Source organism: Ceratotherium simum, chromosome 25 (genome assembly GCF_057802395.1).
Source record: "Ceratotherium simum simum isolate JZ-2026a chromosome 25, ASM5780239v1, whole genome shotgun sequence".
NCBI classification, from domain to species: domain Eukaryota; kingdom Metazoa; phylum Chordata; class Mammalia; order Perissodactyla; family Rhinocerotidae; genus Ceratotherium; species Ceratotherium simum.
This window is the reverse complement of record NC_141924.1, coordinates 9,451,751-9,467,989: the sequence shown is the minus strand read 5'-3', so window position 1 is coordinate 9,467,989 and position 16,239 is coordinate 9,451,751. Positions and strand designations below refer to the sequence as shown.

The following is a 16,239-nucleotide window of genomic DNA, read 5'->3' as shown; positions in this document are numbered from 1 at the left end:
CTTATAAAAGCTCTTTAATCTGATAAAGTCCCACTTGTTTATTTTTTCTTTAGTTTCCCTAGTCTGGGTAGGCATGTCATCTGAAAAGATTCCTTTAAAACCAATGTCAAATAGTGTGTTGCCTATATTTTCTTCTATGAGTTTTATAGTTTCAGGTCTCACCTTCAGGTCTTTGATCCATTTTGAGTTAATTTTTGTGAATGGCGATAGCACATGGTCCACTTTCATTCTTTTGCATGTGGCTGTCCAGTTTTCCCAACACCATTTATTGAAGAGACTTTCCTTTCTCCATTGCATGTTCTTAGCACCTTTGTCGAAAATTAGCTGTCCGTATATGTGTGGTTTTATTTCTGGGCTTTCAATTCTGTTCCATTGATCTGTGTGTCTGTTTTTGTACCAGTACCATGCTGTTTTGATTACTATTGCTTTGTAGTATGTTTTGAAGTCAGGAATTGTGATGCCTCCTGCTTTGTTCTTTTTCTTTAGGATTTCTTTAGCTATTCGGGGTCTTTTGTTGCCCCATATAAATTTTAGTATTCTTTTTTCTATTTCTGTGAAGAATGTCATTGGGATTCTGATTGGGATTGCATTGAATCTGTAGATTGCTTTAGGTAATATAGACATTTTAACTATGTTTATTCTTCCAATCCACGTGCATGGGATATCTTTCCATTTCTTTATGTAGTATTTTTATTTACTCAGTTTCGTTTGTGATTTCTTCTTTATCACTCATGTATATGTAGTTTTTTAAATTTCTAAATGGGTAGACATTATTTTTATTTCTTCCTAAATGTTCAACACTAAAAATATGCTGATAGAATATTTCCTTGTATACTCCAGGGGAAAAGTAGAATGCAAAATCTCACAAAGTATGTATGATCCCAGGTTTGTGAATTATGTAAGTAGAAAGAAATGATGAAAGAAATATATCAGTATATTAAGCGATTGTCTTTGAGTAGTGATGTCAGGTAAATTTTATTTGAAACTGTATTTATATTCCAAAACTATTCATAAGACACGATTTATTTTTGCAATGGAGGGGCGTGTATGATTTTTCAAAAGGAAAGAAAATAATTCTGTAAAAGTCTGGTCTCTAAATCATGCCCTGAGATCCTGGGATGCAGTTCAGTTTAATTAAAATATGACCAGCTGCTTAACTTGTGTTGAGCCTTAGGCAAGAGGTTGGTGTATAAGTGGTAAGACGTGTCCTTCCCAAAAAACTACTGTCTGGGTGCATGGGTGGGGTCGGGGTTGGTGATGGGGAAGAGATGGCAGGGGGGCAGAGAGAGAAAGACAGACACAGGTAATTTCAGTGCCATGACAGAATGCTATAAGAACAGGAAGGGCACGTAGAGGAGGAGTTGTGCTTAGGAACTGAGATTAAATGGACCAAGTAGATCATTATTAAAGTGGTATCATGTCTTCAAGGGATAGACTATTTTTTAATAGGGTAATCAGTTGTAGATTCAAGAATATTTAATTATTAAATACCCAGTAATGCTTTTTTAATGTGAAAACTACTTGGAAAATTAAAAGGAAAGAAAACTCAAACACCTCAATCTATATAATGAGTTAATGCTGTCAGCAGGTCAAACCAGGGACAGTTTTGCCCATCCAGGGACATTTGGTGCTAGCTGGAGATAATTTTGTTTGTCACAGATGGGGTATGGGTACTGCTGGCGTTGAGAGGAGAGACTAGGGATCTGCTGAGTATCTTACAATGCACAGGACAGTCCCCCTTCCCCCACAACAAAGAATTATCCAGCCCAAAATGTTTAATAGTGCTAAGGTTGAGAAACCCTAGGTTAATCTATAATTTACATCCTCTTTTTCGTGGGGGTGGGGTGGGGGTGGTTTGTATATTGTTGAAGGAGCTAGAGGCATGGTTTTGTATCCTATTCCAGCTAGATTTTGGTTAAGGAAAACTAATCGCTAGGCTGAAGTCAAGTGCAAGCAAATTCACTCAGATCGAGGACCTACTTTGTGTCAGGCACTGTGATAAGAACCTGGTAAAGAAGGGTAGACAGACCCTCTCTGCATGGAGCTCACACTGAATGTTCTACAGATGACAGATCTTTGGTATCAGTTGTCTTTCTTTATTAATAAATAATATTTTAAATATTTTGTTCTGAATTTAGTTTGTGTGTAGATAATTTATTTTAACCTCTTCTAAGGAATTCTGGGGTATTATACTACTTAATTGTGTGTCTTTTTTTCATGACTATCAATACAGACTTTCAGCAACTCATGTAATGGGTGTTATACTAAGATTTAATCCTTTTTTCCTTGGTCTTATTTTAGGTACAGTTCATAAGTGTTTAAACTTGTTGGCATAACCAAATATTCTCCAAGTTTTAAATACATACATAATAAAAAATTTTTTTAGTATAACATGAAAAACTGCAATACATACAGATAGAATTCCATGAAGTGAGGTTTGGAAATGATATTTAATGCTTATCAAGAACAAAATATAGAGCAATTTGTAATTTTGATTCTTTCAAACTTTAACCTTTGTCTTCCTCTTTGCTCTTAGATTTTGGCTCTCTGTTCGACTTGGAGCACGACTTACCAGATGAATTAATCAACTCTACAGAATTGGGACTAACCAATGGTGGTGATATTAGTCAGCTTCAGACAAGTCTTGGCATAGTACAAGATGCAGCCTCTAAACATAAACAACTGTCAGAATTGCTCCGGTCTGGTAGTTCCCCTAACCTCAATATGGGAGTTGGTGGCCCAGGCCAAAGCATGGCCAGCCAGGCCCAACAGAACAGTCCTGGATTAGGTTTGATAAATAGCATGGTCAAAAGCCCAATGGCACAGGCAGGCCTGACTTCTCCCAGCATGGGGATGGGCACTAGTGGACCAAATCAGGGTCCCACGCCGTCCACAACGGGTATGATGAACAGTCCAGTAAATCAACCTGCCATGGGAATGAACACAGGGATGAATGCTGGCATGAATCCTGGAATGTTGACTGCAGGCAATGGACAGGGGATGATGCCTAATCAAGTCATGAATGGTTCAATTGGAGCAGGCCGGGGGCGACCTAATATGCAGTACCCAAACCCAGGCATGGGAAATGCTGGCAACTTAATGACTGAGCCACTGCAGCAAGGCTCTCCCCAGATGGGAGGACAAACAGGATTGAGAGGCCCCCAGCCTCTTAAGGTAAGTGTAGTTTTGGTTTGTATGCCCTATCAGTGTTCTTGAGGGTTCCAGTGGTGGAGGGAGGGCTTGAGGTCAGTTATTCATTGCCATTCATGTTTAATCTTTTTACATTGTGTAGCCTTTCCCCACATACTATATGCCAAGGATCTACTGTGTTGTCACAAATTTTATGAAGCTCTTATATTAAATTTAAGTAAAACATCTATTTTACAACTGACTGGTATTATTTACCTTCACAGTTTGTTCCAAATGATTGCCAGCTAATTCCTGTTCTCTCTGGCACAAGTATTAGAACATTTTCATCTCATTTCTAAACCCACTTTAGCCTTCATAGCCTCCGTATAAAAATACAGTTTTGAGATAGCTGTCATTATACTGTCTTCAGGTAGACTTCATTTGTTCCCACAATATCTCTGCTTTAGGAGGTATATTTATTTATTCTAAAAGATTGATTAAATACTGTTTTTCGTTATTAGTTGATGGAAATTTAGGTGTATTAGTTTACTATGAAACTTCAGCTAACGTTCCAGGTATTCCAATTAACTTGATTTTGGCCATTGATTGAAAGGTTTTTCTTTTTTAAAAAGCCTACTTTCTTAGCTTTATTAAGTAGAGAATGCTAAATATATTTTTAAAAACATTTTAAATGTGTATTCTGTATATATAGTTAAGACTATGCTATGCCTTCATATTTTTCTTACGTATTTTGTTCCTTTTTCTCAAAATGGCATCACACTGTAGTTGCCACTGCCTGGCGTGTAGTTAGTAAATATTTGCTGAATGAGAGAGAAAGCTTCTCTCTCTCATTGGAGAGATATTGGAGATGGGTAAGATTTTCACAAAAAGAGCAAGCTTTCTCTGTAAGATGAATAATTTGAGCAGGCATTAGGACTTCTGTGTTCCTACGAATCATGATGGTGGGAGAGAGTTCAACGATGAAATTAAGACATAGGGATGAATTGGGAGTGGGGAGACTGAGGTCACATGTAGATTAAGAAAGCCCTTAAATATTTTTTTGCTATGCAATAAAGAATATTGACAGCTTAGGAAAGGATTCTGTTTGGCATCCTGCCTACTGTGTAGATTCTCCCTTTCTGGCACTTTTATGTTGCTGTGGTTTATTTAGAGTATTTGGAGTGAGAACCAGAAACAAGAAGGTAAAATTTATTAAGTACCTCTTCTAGGTTCTAGGAACATAGCTATGAAGAGTCCCTGCCCTCCTGATGTTTATATTCCAGTGGGGAGGGGTGGGATGACAGACAGTAAACCTTCACTAATTGATCAAATATTTACTGAGTCCTCGCTCTGGTGCTGAAGATAGAGCAGTGAATAAACTTACTTCATGGAACTTACTTTCTAGTTTGTACATAAGATGTAAATGTATAGTATTTCAGGTAAGTGCTATGATGAAAAATAAAGTAAGGAAAGGCTCATTGGGAGAATACCTAGGCTGGAAGTGGGGCACTGTTTTATTCATAATCTAAATCACAAATTTGCATCAACATTGTTTCAGGGACTAGATATATAGCAGTGAACAAAACAGACACAAATTCTTGTTCTTGTGGAGCTTATGTTTTCATGGGACGGGGGAATTCAAATATAAAAACTTTATTATTAAAATATTTCCATGTTTTAAATGAGTCCCACCTATATTTTATAAGTTGATATTTATGAAGCACTTACAGCAGTGCCTGACACATAAGAAGAGCTCTAGATGTTTAGTAACTGAATTTTTTGGAGTTATGGAGGTTTAGGATGAGATACCCAATTACTATAAAAGTACTTTTATAAAAAACAACTAATTTTCTCTTTATGGCAGGAAAAATATTTATATTTTCCTATTTAAGATTAAACTAAATTCAAGTGAGGTGTTCAAATTGTTGACTAGCAGTTGCACTTCCACAATACCAGTTACTAAAATTACCTTGTAGAGTTGATTGTATTCATTGTATTTCCTCCAAAATTCCTGAGAGTTCTGGTGATATTTAAGAATCAGGAATTAAGACAAGGAAACTTTCAATGAGACATGATGGCTTGAATCCTATTCAAATGACAGTGGCTTTTGTACACAGTTCTTTTTCTGGATGAATCTGTGGTATGAAATGTGCAGGCAGGTTATGACATTACTGCTGTAACAGTATATACTATAACAGAAGTCTGACTAACTGAGATACATCGGAAGAAATTTGGATCATACTCCCTTTTACCCTAATCTTTAATTTTAGATAAATTAAAATAATGAAAGACAAAATGTTTTATGTCTTAAAGTTATTTCTGACTGAGTAGTTCAGAAGGGTACAGTAAAAGGCAGAATAGTGCACAGATTTTGAACCATACTGCCTGGGTCCTCCTCTTGAGCTGCATATTGTGCAGCTTTTCTTTTTTTCTTTTTTTTTTTTGTGAGGAAGACCAGCCCTGAGCTAACATCTGATGCCAATCCTCCTTTTTTTTTTTTTGCTGAGGAAGACTGGCCCTGGGCTAACATCCATGCCCATCTTCCTCTACTTTATATGGGACGCCGCCACAGCATGGCTTAACAAGCGGTGCATCGGTGCGCGCCCGGGATCCGAACCAGCGAACCCTGGGCCGCCACAGCGGAGTGCGCGCACTTAACCACTTGCGCCACTGGGCCGGCCCCCATGCAGCTTTTCAGTTAAGTCATTTCACTTTCCAGTAACTTCACAAGACATGTTATCTGCCTCCTCAAAAATGCTGGTGACAAAAGAAATAAACATTTTGAAAATCCTTTTCCCAGTAACCATCCTTTATGTATGAAGGAAGAGATGAAGTTAACTAAGACAAACATCATAGTTACTGGTATGGACTATAGAGCAAAATTGCCTGGGTTAAAAATGGACTCAGCCGCTTAGATAGTAGCTGTTACGTTGGGCAAGCTGCTTGCTGTACTTACCCCATGGGATTGTTGGAGAACTAAGTGCGTTAATATAAGCTAGCTGTTCGTGAGTGGCATATAGTAAGCACTTACTGTTACGCTAGCAGTAGTAACAAGTGCTTAGTATTATTACAGTTCCCATTTTTATGTTCTTAAAACACTTTATGGGGAGGGGCAGAAATCAAACCTACATCATGTAGTTAAGCTGGAATCTTCCAGAGGTGTAGCTCTCAGCTATAATGGGGGAGATCAAATCGACATACTCCATGAACAGCAGTTGGCCAAAGAATATGGGAATGCTACTAATAGAGACTTCAGTGTATTAAAGCTATATAAATTTGATGGAAGGTTTGCTTTCTTTGGAGTTAAGGACTTTTTATTCAAGAAGTGTTCATTAATATTCTAGAATTTTTTGTTTTCTCTTTTTTTCTTAGAAAATAAAAACAAAATCTGTTCTATGAAAGAGCTTGTTATGATTAAGGAGACAAGATCCAGAATATTATTAAATAACAATATCAGACAGTATAATTATACCTGAATTAGTGTTAGACTCTAAATGTTAAGGAGGTCCTGAATATTAATATGTATTTAATATGGTTTAGGGCCATTCATCACAACATCAGCCCCATGAATTGATAGTTTTAGTCAGGGCTGTTACAGAGAAGTCTTGTCTTTCTGAATTAAAAGTGCATGTTGTTGATCACTGCAGTATAATGTCATTCTATTATTATGATTCATATATTGATGAAACCTCCACAGCTAAAAACAAATACTGGGGCCGGCCCCGTGGCTTAGCGGTTAAGTGCGTGCGCTCCGCTGCTGGCGGCCCTGGTTCAGATCCCGGGTGCCCACCGATGCACCGCTTCTCCAGCCATGCCAAGGCGGTGTCCCACATACAGCAACTAGAAGGATGTGCAGCTATGACATACAACTGTCTACTGGGGCTTTGGGGGGAAAAAAAGAAATAAATAAAATCTTTTTTAAAAAAAATAAATAAAAATAAAAACAAATACTGGGTTTTTATGTTTGCTGCAGCAGCCTTCACCTCCTGCCTGACTTGTAACCTTATACACGCATGATCATTGCTAGACTGAGACATGTAAAAGCAGGAGCCATGCCTGTTTTCTATAATCCTGCCTTAGTGATCCCTGGACCTTTCACAGACACAGCCTCGGAGCATCTTTATATATTAACTTTCAGTTCTTCTTTCTCTGTAGTCCTACATCTGGGGAAAAAGAAAACAAATCCTAACTCCCTTTCCTCTGACTCTGGTTACCTCACATGTTATGAAGAGGTCTCTGTTACCTGGCATCTGGATGGGTTCATATCCAAACTTTGTGTGCTTTGTGACCGATGAAATTGGTGTTTAAAAAAAAAAACTCTGAACTTCATTCAGATGAGCGCTGGCCTTAGGAATAATTCTCTTTTTCCTTTTTTCCTTTTCTCTCTAAGATTTTCTCGAGGAGGTAGGAGCACTGATGTTGTCAGTTTTGGAACTCTTCTCTTAAAATAACATCAGTTTGTGATGGTCTCTGGCATGTGGTGTTAAAGAGTATTTAACCTGTAAAGTTTTAACGTAAGAGCAACAATTGATCTCTGTTGCATCTCTGGTTTAGAACTCTGGTGTTGTTGGATAGACAAGGAGTGAAGCTGGAAGGACCAGTTAGAGGGATGTTAAGTGTAAGGCAGAGAGGAAGAATCCGTGTTGAAAGAGAGAAAGACGATCTTAAATGCCATATTCTGATGGGTTTGAAAGACGATCTTAAATGCCATATTCTGATGGGTTTTAAATAGGAGGTTCTTTTGCCCAAATTTACAATCTAGATGGATGTAGTTTTAGGTGTGCAATATCGATTTAAGGGGAGTAGTCCCTAATGGGGTGATGAGGCCCCCTAAACTAAGGCGATGGTATAGGAGTAATGGGAATGAATCTGAAAAATCATGTTTAGGATTTGGTGTAGGTTCTGAGAGATCCCTAGTCTTCCTTGTTTATCAGTGTACCCCTGGTGTTTAACGTAGTGCCTGGCGTGTAATGTGGATACAGATACGTGACACGGGTGTTTATCGAATCCAGTAGGAAATGTCTGAATGTAGTTTAATTTTGTTTTTATTGTTTGGTGAATCTTGGAGTCACACATAAAGTATTTGTTTGTTACTGTGGTGCCTGCAAGTCTTACTAAGCAATTTTTGTCCCTGTGTTAAATGTTCCTAAACTGTTACAGTCTTGATATTTTGGGCACTACTTTTTATTTTTCCTATTTATTTGTCAATGATTGTCACTATCGTGTGTTTTTTCCGTTCCTGTGTTCCCTAAGTTTCTGCTTTTAATATATTGAAAACTTAGAAACAACCTGTAGAGTCAGGTTTTTATAAAAAGAAAATAAAAAGGAACCCCATACGTCCTTTTTGTTTTAGCTGCCTAGTACTGTTGATGGCTTCCTTGTCCTCTGCCTTTTCAGTTTAGGTGGAAATCTGTATCATTGCAGTCCAGGTAGGTGGTGGGTAGTTGGACATCTGGATCACATTAGCTATAAAGGGAACAAGACCTAATAACTAACTGCACAGTGTATTCCCTTCCTTTTTGGTGGGTGAGTAGTGAGGGTTGGGGAGATAGAAAGGGTAAAGGATGGGGCATTGGTTGTATTTTATTTTCTAACACTGGCAGCAGAACTCTGAGGGAGACAGGAAAACAAAAACCTGCGAGTCTTTGTTGGTCAGGGTGACCAGAAGTGTCAGGAATGAATTAACTGCCAGCTGACCAGCAGTCAGTGCAGTCTGTATATTTGAGACCATAGTCTGCTATAGAGTGAACTTGGATTTCTAGGTAATGCATTATGATTGAGGGAACAAGCATGTCAGGAACTGGTTGAAACGCAGTTGGTATAGGCAGGCAAGGCAGTGTCTGCGTGAACAAACGTGAAGGAGCGGATTCTACTGGGATGTATTTGAATAAAGATGTTATGCTTATTAACGAGACATCAAGGTAGCTTACAAATCCCAGCATTTTATTTATGTAAATAATGAATTCTTAAAAGCATAGTTGATTGTCTGTTGGTCTTTTACGGCCCGTCATGCAGGTTCTGTGACAGAATGGCTTTCATTTTATGTCTACCATGAATATCCATGCTAATAGGAAACACAATTAAGTGAACTATAACTCCGCCAGGTGTGGGCGTGCATATTATTGGAACTACATTAGTATAAATAGTAGTACCTTAAAAGCATATGTAGCAGCAGCACTTGCCTCCACATTCAAAACTACCAACAGAAACCCAAACGTGTGTTTAAGCCTGTTTCTGTGTTTAATTGTCGTTACAATCTTACTGGCCAGATTCACTTAGGAAATTCCAATTATTGGAGACTGAATCAGTAAGTTCTTTACTCTGGATGCTTCCCATTCAGGCTGCCCCCTTTTTTTGTGTGAGGAAGATCAGCCCTGAGCTAACATCCATGCTAATCCTCCTCTTTTTGCTGAGGAAGACCAGCTCTGGGCTAACATCTATTGCCAGTCCTCCTCCTTTCCGCACACCCCCCCCAAGCCCCAGTAGATAGTTGTATGTCATAGTTGCACATCCTTCTAGTTGCTGTATGTGGGATACGGCCTCAGCATGGCCCGAGAAGCGGTGCATCGGTGTGTACCCGGGATCCCAACCCAGCCGCCAGTAGCAGAGCGCACGCACTTAACCGCCAAGCCACGGCAGGTGCCGCCTTCTTTTATGCCTTCCCCCAAACTGTGCCACTTCTTTCAGTCTCATTCTCTGTTGTCGTTAGAGCACCAGGCAAGTTACTTAACTCCTAGTCTCTAATCTCATCTGGAAAATGTAAAAGTTCTTTAATTTTTTTTTTCTTTATTATTTTTCCTTTATGCTACAGGCAAACCTTTGAACAGATAAAGATGTCACATTCATATGAATTTGCAGATTATAGATACTGCATATGATTTAAAGAACTGAATTTTACTTACAGAGGTTCATGTAATTGATTTTGTGACTTTTATAATTTCTGTTTTCCTGAGTCAGTGATCTCTTTTGTCGATCAGTTTAGGGTGATAGGGCTACAAAGATAAATGAACTAAGGTTCTTTCTGTTTTGTGCGTGGTCTGGGAATAGAAAAGGCATGCATTTTAACAGATTATTTTATCACCTATGTTGTATTTTAAATAAAGGCATGAAAATTTGTGTTGGGGTAGAAGAAGAGCTCTTTAGCCATCTAGGGTAGTAGACAGATGCTTCGCAGGGGTGGTATTTTTTGAAATGTATCTTAAAGGATGAGTAGGATCTGCAGCTACTGCTTAGTTATAGTTGTACCAATTAAGTGAGCAACAAAAAATGAAAATTGGACTGCCTCTTTGTGAAATTAGTATTTTATTTCCTTTACAGGTTGGCATTCAGGAGTCAATTAGGAAAGGAGGGTGTGCCACTGCCTAGTTATAGGGAAAAGGAAAAGCTTAAGGCAGATGCTGGAGATTCAAGAAGCGTGATGCTCTCAGATTGCACGTTACTGGGTGCAGGAGATAGTAGGATACCGTGGAGAGAGGTAGTCAGGCCTCATGAAGATCATGAAGGCTCTGGTATAGCATGGTTTTTCCCTTTTATGAATAGAAAAAAGGATAAAAGGCAGAAAAAACCTGTTGGACACAGTCCACACAAGCTGTGATGAGGGGCTTGTATTAAGACAGTGATATCCATGATAGTGGGCATGGATACATGAGAAGGATTTTAGGGATGGGTGTGTGTGTGTTTCTTTAGAAGTAGAATTTGAAGGATCCTTTGATAGAATTGCATCTGGCTGAGGAGGAGAGAAATCTAGTATAACTCTTTTTAATTGGGCAATAGCTATAGTGTCCTTAGTTTCTATTCGGAGTGCTTGCTGTCTGTTTCCATTAGATTGACTTACAGTGGGATCTTATATAGAAGAATAGAATTTTAAGTTGCATCATTGTTATCAGTAAAGTAATATTTATCAGTAAAACGTTGGGTTTTGAATAATTAATACTCTGTTCTTTCAATTAATCATCATACAGTATGATGGTTACAGATGGACTTATGTAAACACAGGAAAAAAAAAACCTACTTTTTAAAACTACATAGGGGTTGCAGAGAAACTCAAATTACTTTAAGAGCCAAGCAGGTAATTTAATGAATAAAGCAGCTAGGTTTAAGACAGCAGGGAATGGTGTGGACTCTGCTGTTTGCATGCTCTATCTAAAGGATTCAGATTCAAAGTTTTAAAATCACTGTATGACTGTGACCCTAAATAAAAACGGATATATCCCCCAAACTACCAGTTTTCTGCCTTTTGTGTAAACAAAATGCTGAAATAAGCATTCAAATGCTTTTATATATCAAACTCGAATATATTTAGAGATAAGATGGCTTTTTGAGTTGAATTGAATTTATTAAGCCATAGTTTGTACATTCATGAAAGTGCATTGAATGCATTAAAAGTGGAGATGAATGGCAAACATTGCTTAGCAGATATAGCTAAATGAAGATGCTTATAAGTTTTTATAAAACACGTTTATCTCAAATATTTACAGAAAATAGCTCTGTAAATTTACTGTACCTGAGGCCTGTAAATCATAATCTTGAAAATGTGAGTATTTTCATGAGCATACTTCTATAGTCTGTTTATAAATGCAGAGGATTTCCTTTAAATGGAAATATATATAAATTAGGAAGTAGAATAGTAATGTTTTGTTAATATGGAGAATACAATTTAATTTTTCTTCTGTTTCTTATTCTTAGATGGGAATGATGAACAACCCTAATCCTTACGGTTCACCATACACTCAGAATTCTGGACAGCAGATTGGAGCCAGTGGCCTTGGTCTCCAGATTCAGACAAAGTCTGTATTACCAAATAGCTTATCTCCATTTGCAATGGACAAAAAGGCAGTTCCTGGTGGAGGAATGCCCAACATGGTGGGTAGTAACGTATCTAGAGATTTGTCTTCAAACTGGCATTTTAACAAAAGAATTATGTTAAACTTTCATGCCTCCTACTATGCACACTAGGATATAATGTCTGGCCCCTGCTTGAAGAGGCTTGTGCTTTCCTTCCATTTCACATCGTATTCTTTTACTTGTATTGATCAGTAAGGATGCTGGTCCAAATAGGAGCAAGCGGAGCTGCTACAATGAAAGTTTTTGGGGCCTGCCATACTATGCAGCTTCTGCTTGTGAGCATTTCTATAGGATTTCTATAAGGGAAACCTTCCTCCTCTTGGGAAAGACTCCCTGGCAAAGGATTCCAGCTCTCAGTGACCATATCCATTGAGTGTATCTGACACTACTACATAAAAGTAACTTCTCTCTCCAAGTTACACATGGTTTTAAACAGTGATTTTTGTTGTGGAAAAATCTCCAAAGCTTCTAACATTGCTGTTTTTCTAAAGTAAAACTATTTCTAGTTGTAAATGTGTCAAGTAGTCCACATTCACCTTTGGAAAAAATTGTCCTATAGGTATTTTATTTCTCTTTCGGATGTTTTAGTTTTTTGCTGTGTGTCATATATTCATTGAATGCCTTTATTTCAGATATTCTGCTATGTAGTAGAGATATAAAGATAAATAAAACATGGCATATCTGTCCCCAAAAATGTTTACTTTTTTCTTGGAAAAACCAAATTTCTTCCAGATTTTACAAAAACTAATTTTTCACCCACCGTAAAGGCCCCTGCTTGGTCTCCCAAGAAGCTCTTCATTATTCTTAAAAACCTAACTTAGACGTGTGCCTCACTACAGGCTCCTTGCTTTTCCCTCTCCCACTGGAATTTACTATGTCCCTTCTCTTTCTTTTGTTCGCTGTATACATACTTTTGTTCTCATGTATACATACTATAATACATACTTTGATTATATCACTTAGTAATGTAGTAATTTGTTTTCTTATTAAATTGAACTTCTTGATGGTAGGAGCCATTGTTTGTTCATCTTGGAATCCCTTGTGTCAAAAAATGGAGTCTGGCATATAGTAGACTGTCTTTAAAGGTTTTAATTGAAAATTTCCAGGTCCATATTTATTATGGACTAGAGCTAGCACACGATGGCACCTAACATTAAATGTATCTTTATCATTTTATCTCTTAGGGCCAACAGCAGGCCCCGCCGGTCCAGCAGCCAGGCCTTGTGACTCCGGTAGCCCAAGGGATGGGTTCTGGAGCACACACAGCTGATCCAGAGAAGCGTAAGCTCATCCAGCAGCAGCTTGTTCTCCTTTTGCATGCTCACAAGTGCCAGCGCAGGGAGCAGGCTAATGGGGAAGTGAGGCAGTGCAACCTTCCCCACTGTCGCACGATGAAGAACGTCCTGAACCACATGACACACTGCCAGTCAGGCAAGTCCTGCCAAGGTGAGTGGGCTCAAAGGGTTTGTGTCCTTAGCGATTGATATTTACAGTCACGGCCAGCCTTGGTGGCCCAGTAGTTATGTTTGGTGCACTTGCTTCGGTGGCCCAGGTTTGGTTCCCGGGTATGGACCTGTACCTCTCCTCTGTCTGTCAGTGGCCATGCTGTGGTGGCAGCTCACATACAAAAAGTTGAAGATTGGCAGCAGATGTTAGCTCAGAGCAAATCTTCCTCAGGAAAAAGGATATATATATATTTACAGTCAGAAGAGAAAAAAATGTGATCAGCTCTATTTTGAGACTCCTTTACTGATAATGTCTTACTCTATATTAGGATATAAAAAAATTCAGTATTGTTTTGTGAGTATCTGCGGATGTGGTAGGAGAGGAAGTTTTAAAGGGCTTTCCTTTTGTGATGATCCTTACTGACTTGGATTTGCCCCAGCATAGCATACTTTAAATATTGTTGAGTGTTTGCTAACTATCTTGTAGGCAAATACCAAAACAGTGTTACCCAACATGGTACAATTTGTGTATTTATGGAGTCATTAGAAATTTGTTTCTATAGATTTTTAATAGAATAAAGTAGATTGCATAGCTCAGTGGTGAAAAGATGGGCTCTAGAGTCAGACTGCTTGAGTTTGAATCCCACTTTGGGTATTCTGAGTTTGCGCAGGTGACTTAACCAGTTTTTGCCTGTTTTCTCAACTATAAAATGTGAGGACTAATATCTTGAAGGTGTTATGAAGATGAAATGAGTTAATAACATTTTAGCACTTGTTAACTGGTCAGTAAGTTAGCTGATACTAAAAAAACTATAATCCACATTTGAAAAAATAATTATTTTTCTTTTCTTTTAGTGGCACACTGTGCATCTTCTCGACAAATCATTTCACACTGGAAGAACTGTACAAGGCATGATTGTCCTGTGTGTCTCCCCCTTAAAAATGCTGGGGATAAGAGAAATCAACAGTGTAAGTGATTAAAATCTTTTGAAGTTTTTATACTAAATGTATTCTTAGACTCTCACCGGTGCAGTTTGTTGAGATTTAGAGTACTTCTTCATGCTCTAGTGGTTAAGATTTGGCCATCTCACTGCCGTGGCCCAGGTTCATTTCCCAGTTAGGAAACCACACCACCCGTCTGTCAGTTGTCATACTGTGGCGACGGCATGTTGCTGTGATGCTGAAAGCTATGCCACCAGTATCTCAAATACCAGCAAAGTCATCCATGGTGGACAGGTTTCAGCAGAGCTTCCAGACCAGACAAACTAAGAAGAAGGACCTGGCCACCCACTTGCAAAAAAAATTGGCCTTGAAAACCCTGAAAAGCAGCAGAGCATTGCAAAAGCCTGGGCAGGGTTCTGCTCTGCTGTACACAGGGTCACTAGGAGTTGGAATCTACTGAATGGCACTAACAACAACAAAGAATACTTTTTGATTATGTGAAGTTTCTGTGACTGCCTAGTGCTATCATACTAGGTTATTTCCACTTCCCATTAACCTCACATTAATGAGGTTAGAATTGAACTGCTTATTACCTAAAATAAGATCCAAAAACTTTATCATTCTTTATAAAAACAATAGTTGAATTTACACTCCGTTTTTAAATTCATGAAAACTTAAAAGATCATTGCTTTGATGTGGGGCAAGTTACTCTTTTATATGTGTGATCTAAATATTTAGATAATTTTGAGATTATTTTTAAAAACCTGGCATTTGATGAGGAGCTTTCTTTAGAGAAAAGAAAAGTCAAAAGTAGAAAGATTTAAGTTGGGCCGGCCCCGTGGCTTAGCGGTTAAGTGCGCGTGCTCCGCTGCTGGTGGCCCGGGTTCGGATCCCGGGGGTGCACCGACGCACCGCTTCTCCGGCCATGCTGAGGCCGCGTCCCATATACAGCAACTAGAAGGATGTGCAGCTATGACATAGAACTATCTACTGGGGCTTTGGGGGGAAAATAAATAAATAAATCTTTAAAAAAAAAAAAAAGAATTAAGTGCAGCTACTGTAACTCTTCTTTAGAAATAAAACATGAAAGATTTAAGATTGAAAGACAAATTTGGAAATAGATGTGCAGCATGTGAAAAAGGAAATAAATTCCATAAATTAATGAAGAAATCATAAATGGCCCAGTAGAAAATTGGACTAGGAAATAGACGATTCATTAGAAGGAGGAAATACCAAAAAGTTCACTATTAAACAAAATAAGGTACCATTTCTCTTCCATCACAGTGGCAGAAATGATGCTACCTGGTGTTGGCATTTGTATGGCTCTGAGACATTCGTACCCGGTTGGTGGGAACGTAAATACAGCCTGTGGGAAGGCTTTTGCTTATTTTGGATCAAAAGCCATTCATGCTGATGATCCCCTTTGACCAATCAGTTCTGCATCTAGAAATTTTTTCAAGGAAAAAAGATGCATGTACTGAGATGTTTTACAATCACGTAATAATAATTTTGTTTTTTAAATTCAGTGAAACATGTTAGTCTTTTTTCCTCACCATCTTGAATGTTGTAACACCATTTCTTTTGTCTTCTCTAGCAATCCTGACGGGAGCACCAGTTGGACTTGGAAATACTAGCTCTCTAGGTGTGGGTCAACAGTCTACCCCTAGCTTAAGCACTGTTAGTCAGATTGATCCCAGCTCTATAGAAAGAGCCTATGCAGCTCTTGGACTACCCTATCAAGTAAATCAGATGCCAACACAGCCCCAGGTGCAAGCAAAGAACCAGCAAAATCAGCAGTCTGGGCAGTCTCCCCAAGGCATGCGGCCCATGAGCAACATCAGTAAGTTTGTATCCTCCTAGTGACAGATGTGATACCGGT

At 38.5% G+C, this 16,239-nt stretch overlaps 1 protein-coding gene across 5 annotated transcripts in view; it reads left to right on the top strand.

Annotated features, from left to right (window-relative positions):
* The window catches only part of EP300 (EP300 lysine acetyltransferase), a 78,697-nt gene that overhangs the window by 18,316 nt on the left and 44,142 nt on the right, over positions 1–16,239 (top strand). For all 5 annotated transcript variants that reach the window (XM_087448868.1, XM_087448869.1, XM_087448867.1 and 2 more), the window contains 5 exons: positions 2,537–3,174; positions 11,815–11,991; positions 13,158–13,419; positions 14,274–14,387; positions 15,955–16,200. In XM_087448868.1, coding sequence (XP_087304994.1) covers positions 2,537–3,174; positions 11,815–11,991; positions 13,158–13,419; positions 14,274–14,387; positions 15,955–16,200 — 1,437 coding nt within the window. The remainder of the gene's footprint in view (positions 1–2,536; positions 3,175–11,814; positions 11,992–13,157; positions 13,420–14,273; positions 14,388–15,954; positions 16,201–16,239) is intronic.